The sequence below is a fragment of the Micromys minutus genome, assembly GCF_963924665.1.
Source record: "Micromys minutus genome assembly, chromosome: 2".
Classification (NCBI taxonomy): Eukaryota; Metazoa; Chordata; class Mammalia; order Rodentia; family Muridae; genus Micromys; species Micromys minutus.
In genome coordinates, this window is record NC_137971.1 from 57,534,471 (window position 1) to 57,557,791 (window position 23,321).

At 52.2% G+C, this 23,321-nt stretch overlaps 1 protein-coding gene across 1 annotated transcript; it reads left to right on the top strand.

Annotated features, from left to right (window-relative positions):
- The first annotated feature begins 1,853 nt into the window (after nucleotides 1-1,853).
- Nucleotides 1,854-17,398, top strand: DUSP8 (dual specificity phosphatase 8). Its single transcript, XM_080912137.1, has 7 exons — nucleotides 1,854-2,160; nucleotides 6,814-7,136; nucleotides 8,548-8,686; nucleotides 12,485-12,651; nucleotides 13,246-13,405; nucleotides 13,621-13,744; nucleotides 13,980-17,398. Exons 2-7 carry the CDS (start codon nucleotides 6,906-6,908, stop codon nucleotides 15,082-15,084), a joined length of 1,926 nt encoding a protein of 641 aa, XP_080768263.1. The 5' UTR covers nucleotides 1,854-2,160; nucleotides 6,814-6,905; the 3' UTR covers nucleotides 15,085-17,398.
- Nucleotides 17,399-23,321: the final 5,923 nt, after the last annotated feature.

The window sequence follows — 23,321 nt, forward strand, 5'->3', positions numbered from 1 at the left end:
GCCTGGACCTTTCCATGTCTCGGCATGTATTACTCCCCTTCCCAGACCCCAAGCTCCCCATTTTTGGGGCTCAGAGTGGGCAGGAAGCCAGCACATCAGCCACCCCCAACACTGACCTGAGCAAACATCCAGTAGAGCCGGCTATCTTCAGCCTCAAGGGCTACCTTCAGCAGGAGGCCTCCACTCAGAGCCCAGCCTGAGTCAGGCAGACAAAGATCTGAACCCACAGCCAACCCCAAACATCCCTGGGGCTCTCCATGCTTCCTTCCTGGCATCATTCCCAAGTTGTTTGTTTCTTTTGTGCTATTTCTGAGCCAGAGACACCTCTTCTCTCCAACCTGTATTAATCCCAGGCTAGACTCCCAGACTCCCCTTGGGCTACATAGAGAGGTTTCTGCAAGCCGCTTCTAAACACCAATAATGAACCAAGCCAAGCAGGATACAGTGGGGCAAAGGCAAAGGTCCCTGCAGAGCCTTGCCCAGCACCCACTGCAGTTTGTAGTATTCTTTGCACAGCCTACACTGACATAGGAGTGCTCTTTTGTGCCTGCTTCACTTTCTGTGACCCTCCCTTTAACCCATCCATCTCCTAAACTCTGCCCTTCACCTAGTGTGAAGCCCAGGAGAAGTTCAGGATACCCCACCCACCCACCCACACATACACGAGACTTATGTTATCTGGTCACCTCACTGTCCACTCAGCTGCCTAGTCAGAGTAATATTTTTTTTTTTGAAGTATCCGAGGTGGTCTGGCATCGTGGTGGGAGCTTGTAATTTCAGCACTCAGAAGGCTGACACCAGCCTGGAATACAATAAGGAGTTTTCGGCCATCCCGGGTGGTGTGGTGTGTGCCTGAGGAGGGGGAAAACTAAGAGAAACGTGGCTTATGTTTGCAGGTGGACCATTTTGTCCCAAGACTCCCCTTCCTCTCAGATCAGCCTGACCCCTGTGTATTTCTGCCCTAGTTGTAATTACCCATGTTTTGTTCTGAGTGCTCACGTGGTTGTGCTCGCACAGTGGGATGGGGCCCGACAGTCTCCAGCGGGTAGGGGAGACATCGGGGTAGAAGTAGAGGTCTGTTTCCAGGCGGCTTTTCATTGGAAGCGTCAAGAGCTGGGTGTCATAGGTGGGAGGGGGTGCAGCGCCACCCTGGAGAGCACACCGGTGGGTCTGGAGCCCCGCCCCCGAGTTCCCTGTATGAGTGACTTGAGGCAAACCACATTGCCTAGGAGCTTCTCCCGCAAAGTGGAGAGCTGGACTTCCACCTCCAGGGGTCGTGGAGAGGACAAACGGTGGACGCCGCAGGTAAGGCCCTTTGCGGGCGCGACTGTCCGTGACCCTGTGCCGGGGCCGCATTGGGGCAGAGGAGGCGCACTCTGGGAGGGAGTCCTCGCGCGAACAAAGGCTAAGGGAAGGAGAGAAACCCGTGACAACTACAATCTAGGCGAACTGAGAGAGGAGGACCCTTGCATACTGGGACAGTAGGCGCGGGTTATAGTGCCGCGAGGTTGAGGGTTCTTGGGGATACCAGGAGCCCTGGCCTGGGAAGACTTCCCGGAGGTGGGGAGCCGCAGAGTGCGTGGCCCCTTTAAGAACCGATGCCCGAGAAGCTTGGGGCGCGAGGGACGGAGGGCGGTGGCAGAGAGACCCACGGCCGCCGCCAGGGCTCCGCACCCAGCGCCCGCTCCGCTGACGTCACCTGCCCCCGAGCGGCTCACTCTGATTGGCTGCAGGTGACGTCAGGGGCTTTTTCGCTCGGCATGACCTCATCCCCACCGGCAGCCCCGCCCTCCGCCCCGGGCCTGTCACTCGCGGCTCCCGCGGTGGCCGAGCCGGCTCCGCTGACCCCCCGCCCCACCCGGACGCCGGACTCCGGACGCTGAGCCGGGCCGGAGCCACCGGCCGCGCCCGCCAAGTCGCGGGCTGGGATGCGCGCCGTGAGCGCGCGTGCCCGACCGCAGTACGCGCGTTCCGTCCCGAGCGAGCGCTCCCCGCGGTGGCGGCGACGACGACGGCGGCGGCGGCGACGCGCCCCGCGCACCTCTCCGGCCCTTGCCCCGGCTACGCGGGCCCCCGACAGGCCCATGGGTGGCAGAACAGAGCGGGCGCCCTGAGCGGGGCACGGGCGTCGGGGGCAACCCCAAGGCAAGAGAGAGCCAGGTGAGCCCGGCGTTGACACCGGTCGGGTCCAAAGCCGAGTGTGGGCCCGGGGCGTGCGGAGATTTCTGGGGGCGTGTGTCCTGAAGGAAGCTCTTTGGGGCACCGAGGAATAGGTGGCTCTGCCCCGCGAGCAGCGCGCGCTGCAGATCCGCGCCCGCAGTGAGCTGTCTTTCTCTGCATATTCCTTCTTATCTGGAAGGACATACATAAGAGACCTAGGGATTCGCGGGGGAGGGCTAAGATCCAGCAAAGATCCGTGAGAGTCCCTGCGAGGCGCCCCCGCTGGCAGCCAGATTTGGAGAAGGTCGTCCGTGGCTGCAGCGGGCAGGGGCATGCGAAACCTCTGATGTCAGAGGGTCGGCTCCGGCCTGCGGTAGGCTCCTTATCTGCAGGGGGAAGCTCTAGGACCCCCACTCTTCGGCTCGCATGGCTGTCCCGTTACCCCCACTTCATGGTGTTCCACTCGCCTCTGCGGATAAAGAACATCCTTACCCGACGCAGAGGCAGTAGGCGCGATGTTGGGGGAGGGGCCGGCACGGCTACCTCCTGCAGCCTGTCTCCTTGGTCTCTCTGCCTACCTTGGGAGGGAGTAGCCAGTCAGAATCTGCTGGTATCCGTGTGCCAAACCTTGCAGGTGGAAGAGCGAGAACAGGCTCAGCTTCCACTAGATCAGACCTCTTGGAATAAATTTGCCTCTGACTCCTTGTTGACAGGGTGTGTGCTGCGTCTGTAGCAGGGAGATTGGGGGCCTTGATGGTGCAGTGATGGGGGTGGGGGACCAGTGTGGCATCTGCAATGCTCTGTTGTGCAGCGTGGTGTGGGGGTGGAGGTGCTTCAGGTCAGGGGCACGGCTTTTTTCACTGTATGAATTCAGAATGGGAATCTAGTGATCTGTAGACCCACCCTCATATTTGTTTGCCTCTAGGGTACTGGGTTCTTGAGGGTAGCTTACAGGGCCAGGCTCTGCCCTGGGAGGTCAGAGTCCCCGTTGCATTCACTCCTTGGTTAACAGGCACCTGCTACAGATAAGCAGATCATGTGACCAGGAGCTGTAGGTTCATCTTTATGTCTGACTGCTGCAGTCAGCTTAGGGACCTCAAGAGAGTTGCTGGGCAGGTTCTCTTTTCCTCCTTCCCTGTGCCCTTGGGGAGACTTGAGGATGCCTCTGGGGACTTAGCACTGAAAACAGATGCAAAAAGATGCTTCAAGTCAATGTGTATAGGACTCCTGCCAACATCTTTCTTCTTGGGATGATACTGAGAAGTTTCAACTGGACAGTGTTTCCGTGGGGTAAAGCTGTGGGTTTGGAGAGAGTCCTATAGGCAGCTCACAGAGGAAGCAGGGACAGAGGCTGAATCCACAGCAAGAGAGAGTTATGCTGTGATCCTAAGAAATGTGTTAGCCAAAGAATCTGGCTGGACCTCTCAGGACCACAGCTCTCTCGGGCCTCCACTGTCTCTTTTTGGCCTGGTTGTTTGCCTGATGGAGAAAATGCTTCTGTTCCTTCTCCAGGGATAAGGGTGCAGGTAGCCTGAACAGAGAAGCCAAGGGCTCAGCTGCCATGCAGGAACATTTGAGCCCCTTCCTCTAGGAGATGGTCCCTGCCAGTCTTCAGAAGTGCCTATTGTGACAGTAAGCTGGCATCTCAGCATCTTGGGCTCCTAATTTCTGGCTCTATTTCCTGAGAGCCTGCCTGGCTGTGAGCAGGGATGCTCAGGTCAGACCATTGTAAGAAGAGACCCAGTCTTAGAGTGGCTAATGGTCCTGGCAGCCATTTCTAGAAGTAGAGAGTTTCTTGTCACTAGGCACAGAGCAGGAGTAGATTAGTGAGGATGCCACTCAGGATTTGAGCTTTTATTGGTCACATAAGGGTTCAGGAACCAGAACAGGTGTGGGAACCCTAGTGTGAAAGGTAATGGACTGGCACTTGTTATGTGGGCACCAGGGGCTTCGGTATGCAGAATGCAAGGATGTGTGTGCAACTGTATATTTCGGTTATGCACTCCAGGAGATTGTAATGTCTGTGTATGTGCAGATGTACACAGATGTACACAGTTTCACTCAGGGACAACATGGATTGTCAATAAAGCATGCATCTGCCAACGTACAAACAGGAGTGTTCCTATGCCCAGAAAACAGTGCCACGGGGCCAAGCTTTGGACCTGGCCTTCAGCAAAGGGGCTGTCTGGGATCTCCCTGAGGGGTGTGGCCTGGGAAAGGCTTCCTCTTGATTTTAAATTTAGGTATGTTTGTCCCCTGGCTCACAATCCTTTGATGAAGGCCTACAGCCTCTGCATAAAGGATCTTGACTAACCGAAACCCCATTTAAGGCTCCTGAAGAACAGGTTGATGGTTGTTTTCTCTGAGAAAGATTGGGAAGGGGGGTGCTTGAGAACGTAAGCTTTGCTAGGATTTTGCATGATATGTTCTGTGCCCTGCTGACCTTCTCAAAACTGACCCTACATATCTATTTCAAGCCCCAATGAATTCTGTCCAGCGCTAGGCTTGATGCCCAACATTGAGGAAGCAGAGGTGAGGGTATAAAGAGGTGCTGTTAGGATGTGCCACTGAAGACCAGCAAAGTGCAGAATTTCCTATTGGTTGGGGGGGTCATCCAGATCTTTGCAGTGCAATATACAGAAGGCCTCAGAGGAATGGGGAGCCAAAGAGCTACAGTGTGGGGCTAGGTCCTGGGAATCAGGGCCAAGCAGGGCAGAGTTGGAGTAAGGGGCGCTGTCTTTGAGTTATAGGCCAGAGCTACTGGGCACCTGCCATGGAGGAGTGGGAGCATAGAGGAGGAAACCTGCCTAATCTGCAGAGCAGCTTGCTTCATGGCTGCTGCAGTAGGAGCAGCCGTTGCCTGGCACCTCTGCTGTTGCCATGGCAACGTCAGAGGTGCTAACTTGCTAATGAGTCCCCCTCCGCTGCAAATAACAATACTGTAGCGGCTAATAGGGCCGAGCTCCAGTTCTCAGGGTTCCCTTGGAGGTACAGGAAGGGACAGGTATCTGGCCTAAGTATAGATCGCTAGCTGTCCCCATCCCACCTGCCACCAACCCCCTCTCCTCTGCCATTCCCTCTGGGTCTCCCTTTCCTGCCATCCTCAGCTGCAGCCCCTCGTGGGGTTGTGATGAGGGTCTTCAGAGGAGGCAACCCTAGCAAAACTTCTCTCTGGGTAGTTCAGGGCTGCTGCAGAGAGGGTGAAGCTGTGCCTTCTAGCTCCCTGTACTGGTAGCCCTCTGCTTCCCTTGATGCAGTTAATTCATCTTGCTCACCTGGGAGGAGGTGGACATTGTCACTACTGGGTTGACAGGGCCAAGGGACTCAGAAAAGGCCCTTCTGCACTCCAGCATCCTGCACTATGATCCTCTCAGAGCCCTGGCTTTTAGTCCTATTGTCCAGCTCTACTAGTAGAAAAACCCGTTCCTTCCTCTGGCCTAACCACTAGCCTGTTGTTCCCTCATGCAAGATTTGAGGTAGAACTCAGGGAAACATCCCTGAACATCTAAGATAAGCATTAAGTCAGAATGTTTTCAGCAGATAGAGGACCCCTTGCGCAAGTAGTCAATTGCTTTTGAGATTCCTCAGTGTGACTGGCCCAGGCCTGACTCCCCAGGGCTTGCAAAGTGGCCAGAGTCACACATAGATGTTAGGGATTAGCACCCCAAAACCCCCACTGGCAAGGTTTGGAAATTTGCCCTTGCACCAGCATGGTAGCTCCATATAGGTGGGAAGGGGCCAGGCCTGGAAGGGGCTCAAGTGAGTGTCTAGAGAGCTAAGTTCCTTCCTACCCCACTACATTTGTAAGGCTAGATGAAGGGACTATTGTACCTGACCTGCTATTTTACCTTCCACTGCCTCAAGCTTCATTGTCCTGACACTGCATGCATCCTGGCGGCTCCAGGGGAGACAGCATCTGACAGATGAGAGTCATCAAGCCTGAAGTACAGGGCTTCTAGGTCCCCTGATGCTAGCCATTTTCAGTCCCTCTACATATTCTTCTACCCAAGAGCTTCTGGGGCCATGCAGAAGGTCCAGCAGTTCCAAGCATTCTAGGTACCACAACCTTCATTCTAGGGCTCAGTAGAGTGCACCAACCTTAGCCTGAAGCACACATCAGGAAGAGTAAGACAGGAGATCTCTAGTACCTGGCCTTCAGCTTCTAGGAGCTGGGGTGGGCCGTCCTGCTGGTCCTGCTCTTCTATCCACCAGCATCAAGATTATGAGCTTAGAGAGCCTTTTCTGGAGATAGATTCTGGGAATTAGCCATGCAGCACTGTGCCAAGAAAGGGAGGGAGGTCTGAGAGCCCCTACCTGGGAAAAGAGCAGAGTCAAGCTTTGCACCATAGGGTCCTAAGAAGAGGAAAATGCAGAGATCAGCAGGACATAGGTTGAGGAAGGCACAGGTATTGCTGCACTCCAGAACTCACTTTTGGGTCCTCATTTGTCATTCGCCTAAAACTAGAGCCCAGGCAGAGCAGGGAGTGGTCAGGGGTCTCTTCTGTGTACTCACCCCACTGGGTAAGGCATTGGCTCATCCATTCAGGAGGAAGGGCTCAAAGGGCATGCCAGGTGCCAAACACAGGGTCTGCCTGGAAGCCAGCTGAAGCTACCCAGATCCCACCGTCTGCTGACCATTCACCTTTCCCTCAGGTCTGGCACCATGCACTAGGGTACCCAGAACGCTGCAAGGCCACACCCTCCTCACTTCAGGGGTCACTTTCCCCACTGCCTACCACCCCACCATGGCTGGGGATCGGCTCCCGAGGAAGGTGATGGATGCAAAGAAACTGGCCAGCCTGCTGCGTGGCGGGCCCGGGGGCCCTTTGGTCATCGACAGTCGGTCCTTCGTGGAGTATAACAGCTGCCATGTGCTCAGCTCTGTGAATATCTGCTGTTCAAAGCTGGTGAAGCGGCGTCTTCAGCAGGGAAAAGTGACCATTGCTGAGCTTATCCAGCCTGCTACTCGAAGCCAGGTACCTGTGTCCCACCCTTGCATATGTCTCTAGGACTGACTGTTCCCGAGCAAGCATGCATTATGCCACCTCTGAAAGAGACAGAGGAACTCCTAGGCCTGGTGCCAAGAGTCTTCTGATCAAGCATTTTCCCTTCCTTGTCTCTTAATTCCAAATTGGGTTCCTTGGGGTCACAGCTGGGAGTGCTGTAGGCTTTCCTCTAGAAATCCTAGGGAGGCCCTTTGTCTCCCCTTGTACAAGGCAGATTCAGAGGGAGAAGTACTGAATAGATCAGGGAAATGGGGTTGCACAGGAGGTAGAGCAGGGTAGATGCAGCGGGATGGTACATGCTGAGGACAAGGACAGCTGGGTCTAGCCACTGTGGTGAGGCCAGGTGGGGAAGACTAAGGGAATTAAAATAGGCAGACCATTTCACTAGCCTCCCCATTTCTCTTCCCACCTCTGGGGGTCTTCAGTGACCCAGAATGCTTTCTGTGGCCTCCAGAAAGAATAATCATTTTATGGAGGAAGGGACAGATTTCTTCCCCAAGACTATCCAGCGCAGCATCTGTGTAGGGAGTAGCCTATCCCGGAGCATTAGTGGCCTTGGATGGGCTACCAAGTACCAACTTCTCCCACCTCTTTTGGGTTAGAGGGGCATGTCAAGGAGCTTTAGAAGGATTTCAGCTTCTGAACTGCCTGACTCTAAGCTATGTTATGAGAAAACCCAGGTGGGATGCCGCTTGTCGGGAGTCCCCCACTCCAAGGCCAGAACCAGCTCCCTGTGGTGCCAATGAAGGGAATCCAGTGATTAATCACCCCCAGCGAGGACTCCAGCCAGAGTGCAATTCTATTGGCTGCTGATGACATCATCCAGCCTGGGGTTGACAGCTCAGCTGGCTTAAAGACTGAGTGTGCTTGGGAGGCGGGGACATCAGTCTGAGCAAAATCCCCTCAACATCTGGCCCTAAGGCCACCACAATGGGGAAAAGGGCAGGAGGAACCCCAGCTTCCAGCTTCGCTTCCTGACCTGGTGGTGTTGGGGAAGGGGAGTCCTACTGCAACCACAGTTTCCTCCATCAGGAGCTGGGGGAGAATAAATAAGAAGAGGAGCACTGGCCTTCCAGGAAGCTCAGGAGCCAGCTCAGACTGTGTGCATGTGCTCTCTGAGGCCCCATTAAACTCGCCCATGCCTCCTTAACAGTTCTGGTTCTGGTGCTTTTGCCAGTGAAGTACAACTTAAGCCAACCCAAGCCCTAGTCCCTGTCTGGTGCAAAGCCTGTTAGTGGAGCCATGGGTTTTTCTGCTTCTCCAAGTTCACCTACCTGCACACCTAGCAGATGAAGTGGGAGGGAGTATAACACTGGACCCCTGTCTCTCCTATTCTCTTGCTCTTCCAAGCAGCCTAACTTCTGCCCTTATGGTCCCCTAGGTGGATGCCACAGAACCACAGGATGTGGTGGTGTATGACCAGAGCACACGGGATGCCAGCGTGCTGGCAGCAGACAGCTTCCTGTCCATCCTGCTCAGCAAGCTGGACGGCTGCTTCGACAGTGTGGCCATCCTCACAGGTGATCTCCCGGGATGGGCCAGGGCTGTGGGATACCTTCTCTTCCAAGCACCCCTCCCCATGCATCTGGCTAGGACTAGGGGTATCAGAGGAAACTTTTGGGACATAGGGGGATCCCAGTACTTCTGTACTTCTCAAAACCCACTTCTCCCTACCACAGCAGGAGAGGTAGATGAGCAGGAGCTCTCCAAGACAAATTTTTGGTAGACAGGGGGCCAGGGGCCCAGGAAACAAACTGTCTCTGTCTCAAGGAGAGGAAGTAAAGGCTTTACCTCAGTCTATCCCAGAACTGGTAACACAGCAGGGGTCATACCCAGAACTGACCACAGATGATCTCACAACAGCCTAATCTATATCATGGCCACTAGCTGAGGGACCAGCAAGTATCTTTCTGGGCTATCTGTGCTCCAAAAACTGCCTGGCCAGCTGGTCTCCAAGTCCTACACACACACACACACACACACACACACACACACACACACTCACGCACACACAGACTCATGGCTCATGCTCCCACTCTCTACCATACTAGGCACACTCATCCTCAGGCTGTGGCTGAAAGGGCTTTTGTAGACTCTACCTCCCCGGGAGGCAGCCTAGATTCCTGAATAGCTGCTAGAGTGGGCTTGTTCTAGGATGCATGCCTGCTCTGGATGGCTGGAATCCGGGACCATTGCTGATGTCCTCTGCCCATGCTGGTAGCCTCTGCATAGCACGTAGCTGATGGAATGTCTTCCACACCCACTACATATGGAGTGGAATAAGTGAGTGTGGGTGGCCAGGCCAGTTCAATGGCACCAGAATCCCATGAGTACCATGGCATCAAGCCCAACCTGAGAAGAAGGCTGGGAGAGCCTGGACTGCTTTAGTTAAACTGCTAGGGAGATGAACCGATTCTGAGGTACTCTGACTTCTCTGACTGGTTTGGAGACTCAGTATCATGGGTAGGGCCAGTGTCTTTGTATACATTTTGATATGAGTTATGTCCCACCACACTCTGGGCCAGTATCTGTGTGTCTATGTGCCCCGAGCCTCTGGTATCAGCCATGTGTATAGGTACATGCACCCTACCTCTGATGTTTGTACAGATGCTAAGCCTGACTGGGTAAGACTCATGACATTGTGCATGTGTGACTTCTTGGAACCAGAAGCCACATAGCTGTACCCTAGCTCCAGCCTCTGGGCTTAGTGTGGGAGAAAGAGGAGTTTGAGCCTTTTTACAAGCCCATTAAGCCTATAGGAGCCTCTCTAGGGCCCAACTCACCACCCTAGAAATGAGCGGAAGAACAAGGTTCTTCTGAAAATTCAAAGGGCTCCAGAACTACACCCTTCCTGGACCTAGCAGGACAACCCCAAACCTGAAAGTGCCTGTCTCTTAGGGGTAAGGGCAAGGAACAAGGATAAATGGAGACTGGGGTAGCCTTGGGCTGGGCTCCTCCCAGAGTGTTCATTTGGATCTGGTTATACTCTACCTAGCTCCCTGCAGTTCTGGGTGTCTACCCTGTCAAGTTCTTGTTCTCCTTTGTTCAAATACTGGGCTAGGGAGTCCTCCTGGTCAATGCAGTGTGAGACAGGTTCAAAGTGATACCATAGTGGCCAGCTCCTTCAGAAGCTGACTACTGATCAGGGACTGGGGATGGTTTCAAAGAGTACACAGAACTCTCTGGTCTCATGGCCAAATACAACACAGACCAGGCTTTTACATATCACCCTCTGGCTGGTGCTCACAGGAAGCTCAAGGAGATAGGAATGGCCAGTGAAGAGAATCAGGAGAAGGAACTCAAGCAGTGCCCCCACAGTCATGTTGCTTTCGGGGAAGGTAATAAACTTTGCTCCCCTTTTTCCCTAAGTAAAGTTGGGGTTTATTAAGAAAGAGCTTTAAGTTAGATGTCAGTATGCCTTGGCTACATTTCTGCTGCTGTGGTCAAATGCAACTTTCAGGAGGAAGGGTTGCTCAGACTCAATAAGAGTACAACCATCATGGTAGGGCAGTTAGGATGGCAGGAGCCTGAAGTAGCTGATCACATCACATCCACAATCAGGAACAAAAGAATGCATGTGGGTGGCCTCTGCTCAACTCCGTTTCTGCACTTTGTACTGTCCAGGATCCCCTGCCCAGGGAATGGTTCCCACAATTAGGATGGGCCTTTTATATCGATTAGCATACTCAAGATATTTCCCAATAGGAAAGTGGTTTTAGATTCTGTCAAGTTGACATTAACCATCACAGTGTGCATTATTATAGAAAAGTGGAGGAAAAGGGAGGCTTTAGTCTTTTAGACAGCAGGCAGTGCAGCCTATGGGTTGTTCTGTCACTGTGGAATGTGGGCCAGTGATGCCACAGCTGTGAGACAGTGTCTGTAGTCCAACCAATAGACTTGGAGATGCTGACATGACCCGGACCCTTGTGGGTAGGTGGCTGTAGTGAGAATAGATCAAGCCTGTCCATCAGTTACCTGAGCTGTACCAAGTCCATTGCACAAACAAATGTATGTTTCTGTATATGTCTCCTTATAAACATCACAAAGGGGGCACTGTCTCTGGCCTCCCAAACACAGTGGATGGGGTAGTGTATGAGAACGTTCTATAGAAGAATGAGCTTCAGATGGCCAGAGCCTTTCCTAGGCCTCATAACAACTAGCCAAGGCTCTCTCACTTAACCTTGGTGTCCCCATTTCCATCCTCCCCATAGTCTTGAATAGCCCCCCAAATCCCTGGGTCCTTGGTACCTGCCTCTCTCTAGACCAGGGAAAAAGTAGTGTATGTGTGTGGGGGGTATGACTGAGACCAGAAACTGAGGCCACTTGCTTGTCAGAGCTTGTCATTGCAGGACATAGAAAGTTTCCATTCTACTGAGTTTACCTCACCATGCTGAGAGCTGGTGGCCACCAGATAGAGGCTGCTCAGTTTCTGGATGAACCCCAGCCAGGCTAGATGTGGCTGGGGTCTATTTTCACATTTTTATAATTGTTTTCTTTGAGCTTCTCAACAATGCTGTGTGGCAGGAAAATAAGGAAACTGAGGCCAGGGGCAAGGCATGCCTCTGAGTCAGACATACCAGAGGAGCCAGCTTGGATATCTCAACCTGCTGGAAGTTTTTTTACCCCTAGCCCGGAGTCCAGATCTTGGATGTATCTAGACAATGGCCACAGGAAGCAGGCTGTGTGTGTCCTGTGTGCAGGCTCAATCCTGCTTCTCTGTCATCTGCTGGGTAAACTGGAGCCATGACCGAACCACAAATGCCCTGTGGACTATGGCAATTCCAGTGGGTGATGTCATGCCCAAAGAGGCCCCACCTCAGAAGCCCTTTCCTCCCAGACCTGGCACTGGAGCCCAGGCCTGTGGCTTCCAGCCAGCTGGAGTCAGGGAAGGATTGCATCAGCAAGGAGAGAGGCTAAATGCCAGCCTGGCCCCAGGCCAGGGGCTGGAGAAGGACTTACCATGTCTTACCTGGGAAATAAAAGACCCCTGATGAGGTCTAGGCCATCCCCATGACTGGCTCCCATGAGCCATGCTGACAGGCCACCTTGACCCCACATTTATGGGCATCAAAGCAATGCCCCTGAGCCAGTCCCTAATTAGCTTGAGGAGGAATGTGGGCGTAGGTGCCTGCTCTAAATGGGCAGCAGCACACCCCCAGTGCTGCAGAGAAGAGCAAGTAGCCTGGCAGCAGGAGTCCAGGTGCTAGGCCAGAAGCAGGCTGGGCTTGGGGTCTGCAGGGTGTGGCTAAGCCCAGAGGAACTCTCTCCTGTCCCAGCTGGCCAGCCTCCTCAAGAGCCTTCTGTGTCTCCTCCCACAGGAGGCTTTGCCACCTTCTCCTCCTGCTTCCCTGGCCTCTGTGAGGGCAAACCTGCCACCCTACCATCCATGAGCCTCTCTCAGCCCTGCCTGCCTGTGCCCAGTGTTGGCCTGACCCGAATCCTGCCTCACCTCTACCTGGGCTCTCAGAAAGATGTCTTGAACAAGGTGAGTACACAGGGGACACTGCTGATGGGAGAAGGAGGTGGATGGCTCTGGAATTAGGTCCTCGGGTGGTCTGAGAGGAAGATAAAATGAGTACGAGCTGAGAGCACAGCACTGGCCTACAGCATGGTCCAGGCAGGGACACAGCGAGGCTGATGGAAAAGCAGGCTCCCAGTCTCTTCTGCGGTGGGGCTGGAAGCCTGCATGCCAAACTGCTTCTGTCACTGGGCCCCTGGCCAGCTTGAAAGAATCCCGTGTTTTAAAAATGGTGAGGAGGGAAAAGGATGAAGGCACCGCCCAGGCAACCATAAAATTCCTGGGAGCCCAATGCTGGCTGTGGGTGTGGCTTGCAGAAGCCATCCTTCCTGTACTCATCCTGTAGTCTCCATGGGTGGGATGAGAAGGGCTTTCTGGACCCAGTCTTTTTCCATATGGCAAGATCTTAAACAAAATTTGAGGCTTGGGGGCATCACAAAACTTTAGAGTCTTTCTGTTCTGCGGGGTGGGGAGGGGAGGAATGGGGATTGGTTCTTCTCCCACTAGGGGGCTTTGCTTTTCTCTGCTTTTCCATTCCGACCCATCTTTCTATCCCTCCAGGATCTGATGACCCAAAATGGAATAAGCTATGTCCTCAATGCCAGCAACTCCTGCCCTAAACCGGATTTCATCTGTGAGAGCCGTTTCATGCGTATCCCCATCAATGACAACTACTGTGAAAAGCTGCTGCCCTGGCTGGACAAGTCCATTGAGTTTATTGGTGAGGGGAAGGGAGGGTGTGTCCGTCTCTATAGGGTGGAAGAGGCTGGCTAGGGGAAGACTAGACAGAGGCAGAGGGGAGGACTGGGAGGGCCACCCAGCTCTGAGAGGTCACCAGCACTGTCTGCCGTAGGGAGGGTTGGAGGCTACCTTGGGTAGGAAGGAACGGTGCAATCTTAGCCCTCACCTGATCCCCCACCATTCACCTGTCCCCAGATAAAGCCAAGCTGTCCAGCTGCCAAGTCATCGTTCACTGTCTGGCTGGCATCTCTCGCTCTGCCACCATCGCCATCGCGTATATCATGAAAACCATGGGCATGTCTTCTGATGACGCATACAGGTATTCTCCCTCCTTGAGCCCTAGGGACCTAGGAAACTCCACAACCAATGGCTAACAGCATTGCCCTCTCTTCCTCTCTCCACCCACTTGGATTGTACAAATTACTACCCTGGCAGGGGGGGAAAGCCTGAGCCCAACACGGAGCTTGGGTACTTAAAGGTTTGCCATGGGTGCTGCACAGGAGGAAAAATCAGGTATGCGGCTGTTCTGACAGAAATGTCTCTTGCTTGTTTAGGTTTGTAAAGGATCGGCGCCCCTCCATCTCGCCCAACTTCAACTTCCTGGGCCAGTTGCTGGAGTATGAAAGGAGTCTGAAGCTGCTGGCTGCACTGCAGAGTGAGGGACCTCACTTGGGGACCCCCGAGCCCCTCATGGGCCCGGCAGCAGGCATCCCACTGCCCCGGCTGCCACCATCTACCTCAGAGAGCGCTGCCACCGGGAGCGAGGCAGCCACCGCAGCCAAGGAGGGCAGCCCGAGTGCTGGAGGAGATGCTCTGATCCCCAACACAGCTCCAGCCACCAGCGCACTGCAGCAGGGCCTGCGTGGCCTGCATCTCTCCTCTGACCGCCTCCAGGACACCAACCGCCTCAAGCGCTCCTTCTCCCTGGACATCAAGTCGGCCTATGCACCCAGCAGAAGGCCCGACTTCCCCGGCCCACCCGACCCCGGCGAAGCCCCGAAGCTCTGCAAGCTGGACAGCCCGTCTGGGGGCACGCTGGGTCTCCCTTCGCCCAGCCCCGACAGCCCGGACTCCATTCCAGAGTGCCGTCCACGACCCCGCCGGCGACGTCCCCCGGGCAGTTCTCCCGCCCGCTCTCCCGCGCATGGCCTGGGCCTGAACTTTGGAGACACGGCCCGGCAGACTCCGCGGCACGGCCTCTCGGCTCTGTCCGCGCCAGGGCTGCCTGGCCCTGGTCAGCCGGCTGGCCCCGGGGGCTGGGCGCCGCCACTGGACTCTCCAGGCACACCGTCACCCGACGGACCCTGGTGCTTCAGCCCCGAGGGCGCACAGGGTCCAGGCGCTGTGTTCTCCCCCTTTGGCCGGGCGAGCGCAGGCGCACCTGGACCCGGTAGCGGCAGCAGCAGCGGTGGTGGCGGCGGCAGCAGCAGCAGTAGCAGCAGTAGCAGCAGCAGCAGCAGCAGCAGCGACCTGCGGCGGCGAGAAGTGCGGACGGGCTGGGCCGAGGAACCTGCTGCAGATGCACAGTTTAAGAGGCGCAGCTGCCAGATGGAGTTCGAAGAGGGCATGGTGGAGGGGCGGGCACGTGGCGAGGAGCTGGCAGCCCTGGGCAAGCAAACCAGCTTCTCTGGCAGCGTGGAGGTCATTGAAGTATCGTGACCCTTCAGGAGTCCCTGTGCCCTTGCTCCAGCCAGGCCAGGTATAAATATATATTATATATAAAACACACAGAAAAGGTAAATGGTTTTACTGCAGTTTTTATCAAGAAGTAAATATTTCGATTTTTTTATTTATTTAAGCTAGTGATCTGGCAACTGTGCGGGGCGGCCCTAAAGCTCTGTTTTTACTGTCTGGTATTTAAACTGAAACAGGTTTCTAAGCAATATGAGGCCACCTTCAATCCCAAGATGGGTTGACAGGCCTGGGCCCCTCCTTGTCCCTCCCCTCTGGAAACATTACTGACCTTTCAAAGAGCTGCCCAGCTTTCCTGCACTTTTTACATAAGAAAAGGGGGTAAAATGAAAAACAAAAAACAAAACCCCAAACCCTTACTTGCCACAAACTGAGCCGCAGACCCCTCCCCTTTCTTTCCCTCCTCTCCTGGTCTCTCCTTTCTTGTTTCTTCTGTCTTGGGCTCTGCAGCAAAGCCATAGGTAAGGGGAGAGGGAAACCCTAGTGTCCCTGCAGAAGGTCTCACCAGCAGTGTCCCCACACCTCACATTGCCAAGTCTTAGTGGCATAGGGATAGCTTCTTTGCCCTTCACCCCAGGGCTGTTCCCTGGCAGGTGTTGGTGGGCACTGGGCCCAATAGACCAGAGTGTTTAGGGAGATTTTGACAAGAGAGTTCCTGAAAGACAGATAAGGAAGCTCCCAAGGCAAGGATGGAGGAACTCACTCCTGTGAGAGTGAGGCCCAGTTCCTTAGAATGGCCCAGGAGGCCATTCAGAGAAAGTATTTCTCTTTCCTTTGCAGGTGCCCCTGCCCATTGGGAAGCCCAGTAGACTTCCCCAGCATGTACTGGGGCAGTGTCCAATGCCAGCAGAAGGAGCTAAGCTAGCTGGGGCTGGCAGGGGCTATCTCTGCTGGTCAGAGGGGAGCTCTGGGCCCAGTAAGAATGGGGGTAGATTCAAGCTTTATTCTACGTCCTTCCTGCTACAGGTAGGACTTGGAATTCAAGTGCACCTGCGGGTTGAAGGGCCACTGAAGCAGGTGGAGTAAAGCGCCTCCCAAGTCCTTAGGCTTCCAGAAAGTGGAAATTCTCAGCTTTAGGAGAACTGTCTCAAAGCAGAGAAAGACCCCACCTAAGGACAGATGATGGGGAGGTCCTCATGACTGCCCCATCCCCACAAGGGCTTCACAGGAGAGAGTCCTCTGTGCTCCCTTTCCACAAATGATATGCTAGCCTCCATCCAAGGTGGCTTTTTTAGGCTCAGAGCCGATCTAGGAGAAGGATGAGGAGAAAAGTATCAGCCACCCTTGTTGAATATCCTCTTGGACTATTGGGGACCCAAACTTTTGAGGCAGAATAGAGGTTTTTGCCCTCAGATGTCTTCAAGTCTTGGAATGGGTCTGTCCTTTGAGGAAGAAACCAGGAGCTTGTTAACAGGTAGCTGGGGCAGGACAGAGTCTTGGAAAAGACCTAGGGTGATCCCTTTCTACCCCACCTCTCTTGCTGTGTCCTGTCTGTTCTTCTTTTGACCTGCTCCCAATGTTCCTGTCACCCTCCTTCTTAAACAAAAGTCCTGTCCTAGTTCTCTTGATGCCACCCATCCCGATCCCTGAGAAAATAAGCTATTGTTGTATTTGCAATCTATGGATTAGAGGTTTAAGTATTTATTATTATTGGTTAATTATTATTATAATTATTATTATTAATTATGTAAATTTGCCTCCTGTCTGTCATTGGATTTCTGAGGTGACCCTGGGTGTGGAGGGTGCACTGGCTTCCCCCTCCATGCCCCCACTCTACTGCTGTCCAGGAGACAGTGGTATGGGGCCACCAATTGGACCCTAAAGCTCCCCCTTGGGTCTGGTCCCTCCCCTCTCTTGATGGAGATATGGCATCCATCCTGGACACATGGGGCCCATTAGCCTCAGTCTGTCTCTGTTCTCACTTACGCATGACCCTGGTCTCCCTAAAGTGAGCAGACAAGATGGAAGAGGTCTCAGCTCCCCCCTCCTTTGTGTTGGGGGAGGTAGAGCACAGGCTTTTCCTGGTGGCTTTTCACCCACTGTCTAAGGTGTGGAGGGTATAGGGTTTTCTCTTGCTCTCCCACCCCTCCTACCTGGTCACTGCCGGAATGGTCCAGAATGCACCTGGCCCCCTCCTGTTGTCCAGTACAGGATAGGTCCCTTGCCCAAGGCTTCCGGTCCCCGAGGGCCAGGGTGCCAGCTTCCCCCTTGGGATCTTGCCCCATGAGGCCGCACTTTCCTGTCCTTCCTTTTGTATTTGAAACAATGTGTTGTAATAAATCATGAGACGGATGTTTTCCTCAGGCCTCTGCTGACTCTTTCTTAGGGCTTGTTGTGGGAGAGGTTGGGCACTGGGGGGCACTCTGGAGGCTTCCTGAGACAAGGGTTTGGTAGGTTGTGCCTGCAAAGTCTACTTACTAAGTGGGCAGAGTCTTATTTCTGGTAGGCCAGGTAGAGAGAGGGGGCACAGATCTGATATGCACTCCTAGGATGTTAAAGTACCCATTTTTCTATCTACTATTAAAATCACTGAAAACTAGGTAACTTTAAATAATTTACAGGCTGTAGAGATGTTTCAGTCAGTATATGCTGGGCAAGTATGAGTACCTAAGTTGGATCATCAGAGCCCAGGAATGATGGCAGACACTTGCAAATCCACTGCTAGGAGGCAAACAGAAAGATATTGATGCTTATAGGCATCCAACCTAACCTACTTGATGCCCCAGGATAATTTGTATGTGTCACAAAACAAGTTGGATGGTGTTTTAGTTAGGGTTGAAGAGACGCCATGACCAAGACGACTCTTATAAAGGAAAACATTTAATTGGGTCTGGCTTACACTTCCAGAGGTTTAATCCATTATCATCATGGTAGGAAGCATGGCAGTGTGCGGGCAGACATAGTGCTGGAGGGGATGAGATTTCTATATTTTGACCCAAATGGAGCCAGGAGAGACTGTCTTATAGGCAGCTAGAAGGAGGGTCTCAAAGCCCACCCCCATAGTGACACTTCCTCCAACAAGACCATTCCTACTCCAACAAGGCCACACCTTCTAATATTGCTACTCCCTGGGCAGGCCAAGCATATTTAAGCCACCACAGATAGCTTCTGAGAAATGATACGTGAGGTTGACCTCTAGCCTCTACATACATGCCCACGCATGCTGCATACACAAGTGCACACATACACAAGAGCTCAGTTCACTTGTCAACTCCCCTCACAACACAATTCAACTGTTAACACAGTGTATTCCTCCAGATTTGTTTTTGCACATATACACACCTCACCCCTGTCTTTCCAACAGACACAGGGTTTACATATATTCTTTTATGCAGCACACATACTATACTAAAGCTGGACCAGTATGGAGAAGATTAACATGACTCTTGTGCAAGGAAGACACATAGATTCATGATGAATTCCAGTTTTTGAGACTCCCTGGTACACCTACTAACTGGTCCCTGGTGCAGCCCACCATTTCTGATCCCCCAGAGGAAGTGCTCTTAGCCATAACTATAGCCCCTCTGTCTCATTCCTTCCCCTATAACTCCTGGGATGCAGAAGGGTAAAGGGAGTAAGGCCCAGACCTTAGGTCATGAGTGTCTCAACAGCCATCTTTCCCCTTACCCCCTCCCGCCAGGACCATGAAATCTCTCTTATGCTTTGTTCCCCTTGCTCACTGTCATTCCAACTGCAGGTCTTTGGACTGGTGGAAATGAAAGCCAATTTGGGTGTTGGCCCAGCTTCTATAACCTTCATTTTTTAAAGTTTGTTTTTGTTAAAAAAAAAAAAAAGGACATTAAGCAAAAGCATACTAGCATGTCTGGTGTGACCCTATCCTTGTCTGTAGACACAGGACTCCTCTCTCTCTGGACAGATGGCCCCTACACCAGTGCAAACCAGACAGTGCCCAGACTTACGTTCCTATGTTATTACAAGGTATGTGGCCATGGGCATCCATGTGTCATTTTATAGGACAGACTTCCAGATGTGGTTTTTCTGGGTCACCTCAACATTTGGGTCTCATCCTAACCATATTTGTGTGTAACACTCAATGTGGACTGGATACAGTGTAGGAATTCCTAAGTGGGCTTCTTGGGGAATTTTTGTTTTTATCTCTGCCCATGGCTAATGTAGCTTTCTCCAGGTTTGGCCATCCTATTCCAGAGGCTTTTTCTGTTTTCAGGCAGACAGTGACATTGGCCATTCATGTGAATAGGTGTGTTGGGGGGGGTGGGGGAGAGGAGACGGAAGAGGAAGAATCAAGAGAGGAGGAGAAAAGGATGTGGCTAGCCCCTCTTCCAGTGGATCTCGAATTCTGCATCCTCAAGAGCCCTCAAGCTGAAAGCTAGCAGTATAGTCTGCCTCTAGCAAGGTTATTTTTAGCTCAAGAACATCTATTTATAGCCCTGGCAGCCCCTAGGAGTCAATAAAACCAAGGACTGGAAAAAGCTGATGGTGTTCTCAAGTAGGCCCAGTTCTCCTTCCAGCCTCAGCGCACAGCAGCACCTGCAGTTGCAGAAGGTGAGTGACAGCACTTCTCCTGGGAGGCCAGCTGAGCCCATAGGCTTCAGGACCCTGGAAACAATGTAAGACAGCACATGGAAGTGAAGGAGGTACCATTGACCAACACACCAAGACTACTAGAGGTCATCTCAGTCAAAGACTGCACAAGAGTGAACTATGCTGGGGTGGGCCCAGTCTTCAACTCCTATACTGTCACACCCAGGTACATTGCTTCTGCAAAAGACCTGACTCCGGCTTGCAACTCCCTCCACAGCCCTAAGCCAGCCAAGAGCTGTCCTGTTGACAGTGATAATGACCAGAGAGGGAGGGAGGGATATATATATATATATATATATATATATATATATATATGTGTGTGTGTGTGTGTGTGTGTGTGTGTGTGTGTATGTATATATATGTATATATATGTATATAAAGAGGGGGGAGGGCGGGAGGGAGGGAGGGAGAGAGGGAGGGAGGGAGGGAGGGAGAGAGAGAGAGAGAGAGAGAGAGAGTGAGAGTGCTAAAATAACCACAAGACTAGCCCCAACAAAGGGTAGACAGCTGGGAGTGTGGAAGATAAATGAATAGAATAGATAGAGGATGGATAAGGAGGACAATCGATGGGAGGATCAATGGATGACTGAATCGATGGATGGGTGAATGGGATGGATTGATGAATGGGTGGACATTTGAATAAACAGGTAGATGGTTGGGTAGATAAGGGGTAGATGATGGCAAATGAATAGACAGACGACTGGATAGCTAAGAGGGATGGTGATGGTATGCACAGGTAAACACTGCTCTATTACAATTAGCTCTACTGTCTAATATTAAAGCTGTGTGTTTAACCATGCATGGTGGTACAAGTCTATAATCCCCAACACTCAGCTGAGGCTATAGGATTGCTCAGAGTTGAAGACCAACCTAAGTTACATGAAGTATTATTTTAAAAAAGTCAAATAGGGGTCAGGCAAATGTGTTTAACAAGCTAGGACACTTGCTGGCAAGCCTAATGATCCCAGTTCAGTATCTGGGACCCACATGGTGGAAGGATTAGAATCAACTCCCATAGGTTGTCTTCTGAGACCCATGTGGAAACTGTGTCACAGACACAAATATGCAGGTCACACATAAATAAATGTGAAAAAAAACAAGCAAATGATAATGATAATGATGAAAATGTATGTGCCTCTTCCATTCTATTTTGGGCTATAAGCAGACCCTTGACTTAAACATAGATCACGTCCAGTGAATGCTTTTTGACTAAGCCACACATTCACAGTTCTAGGGCTGCACACCACCATAGAACCCAGTTTCTCTCCCAGGCCCAGAACGAGGAGCAATTTTGTCCAACATCCCTCAGCAAGTCAAGGGCAAAGTACATCGAAGCATGCTGCCCATTTGCTCTGTTGTCACTCCTTGCCAGACCCTGTGAAAAATCTCTGAAGATATTCTAGGGGGCTATTCTTGGTGGTCTGATGTGACCTGTGCTGCCCTTGGTGAATTTGTCGAAGCACGAAGCACGTCATTGCTCAGGATTAGAGGAACTTGGGAAGCAATGTGGGAGGTCAGTCTGCAGCAGCATTTAGTTTCTAAAGGCTAAGTGGTTGGGAGACTCTGGCCCATAGAGAGGTAGAGGGAATTGCAAAGGGTCACCAGACAGGAGGAAGGATGAAGGATACACAGCCGGGAGCCATATAGATGCTGGAAGCCTCTGTCCAGGCAGGAAACTCTGGAGATGGACTGAACCTTGTCACTGGACATTTGGTTACTTTGTGAGTCTTTTCTCTTCCACCCTTCCCCACCCATATTCCACCCCTTTAACCCCTTAACACTAGGTAGGAGAGAAAAGAGAACAGTGGGGAAAGGCGGTGATGTTATTGTTAGACTATTTCCTGCAGATTAGGGGCATTATGTTTCTTGGAGGCAACTTTGATCTTTGCTGTCAGGATATCTAATTTGTTTTTCTCTCATTTCTTTTTTAAGCACAACTATTTAACAAATTATGTGACCAACAGCAACCAACCACCAACCCACTAACAACAACCCACACCTCCTCTCAGGGCCCTCTGAAAAGTCCCCAGAATTCCAAGCATCACACAAACACAGAACTGTCTGCCACTGGCAAGATCATGTCCCTGCTAGAGCAAAGGGCAAATCACAGTCAGCTGCTGTGGACAATCTGAAGCAGCCTCATATCCCACATCTGGGATTAAAATACAAGCATATTCCCATAATATTTCTGCATTTTTTTCAAAAAAACCCAAAATTTTCACTTACCTGACTTACCTGACTCTGAAGAGCAAATAGGATGTGGAGAAAATAGGGTGGAGAAAGGTGGCTCATCTCAGGGTGGTGGCAGGGGGGTTGGAAGCAAGCTCTCAAGAGAAATCAGATCCTATATAGAAGACCGGCAAGCTAGACTAGAGAGGCAGAGATCAGCTCCGGCCCATTCTAGGTCCCTGAGCACTGGCCTCTAGATGTAAGGTATTTCCTGGAAATAGAGGCAAGCACCTTGAAATAAGGTATCATTATGAAAGGATTGGGTCCCCCACCCCTTGCAGATCAGAAGGAGAGCCAGTCTTGACCAAAAGAAAGATGAGGCTATCTGGGACAATCTCCAAAAACTATTCTGAAGGGTTGGGGAGCATAAACGTGCTCTTTCTTCTGCTACCCCGTGACCCAGGTAACAGAGAAGAATGCTGCAAGGGCAGGCTTGTTGCCAAAGCTCAGGCAGATGTGAGCTCCCTCCAGCCTTTCCAAGTAGAACAAAGCCTGTCTGCCTCTAGCTTCTGCCAATATGTCTCTTCCTTCTCCAGGAGCCCCTGTACGAGCATGATCTCAGAAAGGGAAAGATTTGAGACAGACAACTTGGGAGACTTTCCCTAAGTAGAAGGGTGTTGAGGAAACTGCAGGTGTGACCTAGAGATGCCCCTGCATATTTGCAAACACCAAACCAGAAACTAGAGCACTAGCCAAGGGAAGTGCTGGCAGCCAAAGCTGAAGTTTCCTCTTACCCTTTCCTCACCAGGAATCACACCAAGGTATGGGGTCAGTGGTACCATTGGCATCTGTGGAGGAAGCCGGACTCAGGCTGATGCAATTAGTGGATGTGACTATAAATAGCCAAAGAGAGCTTTAAATAGAAGGAGCAGAGTCAGTCCCCAAAACATTAGTGAGGAGGAGATTGGACCTGTGTGCCTGACTCAAGAGGAGGCAACAAAACCAGTACTCCTGGGTCCTTCAGTCTTCCAAGGCCGTTTAGTCCAACCAGTCTGCACCTAGAGTGTTTCTGGGTAGAGCACAGTGTCTGCCCAATCATTCTAGGGTGGTAACTCACACTGGAACTGGAGAGGCTCAGGGAGATGGAAACCTGTGTCCTTCAAAGCACCTCAGGCTCCAGATTCTTTCCTGGTAGCAGCCCCTCCCCCTCAGGACTAAGAACTAAGTAGGAAGGAGCTAGACTATGTAACCTCTTTCTATCCTTTTCTAGTCAGGTCCTTGAACTTGACTCCTCCCACACCTCACAGACACACCCAGAAACATCCAGATGGATTGACACTTCACTTGCCCTGAGTCTGGCCAGTGAATGGTCTTCCCTGAATACCTTGATCTTCTCCATCAGAGCCTACCCCAGGTTAGAGGTGGATCCAAAACAGAAGTCTGAGTGAGACAGGTCACATGTCCAAGAAGAC

Bases quoted from the DNA above. Each gene is read 5' to 3' on its own strand.
- DUSP8 (XM_080912137.1), top strand. From the start codon at position 6,906: ATGGCTGGGGATCGGCTCCCGAGGAAGGTGATGGATGCAAAGAAACTG. The intron at 7,137-8,547 runs GTACCTGTGTCC...ATGGTCCCCTAG, and splicing joins AGCCTGCTACTCGAAGCCAG to GTGGATGCCACAGAACCACA. The intron at 8,687-12,484 runs GTGATCTCCCGG...CTCCTCCCACAG, and splicing joins CAGTGTGGCCATCCTCACAG to GAGGCTTTGCCACCTTCTCC.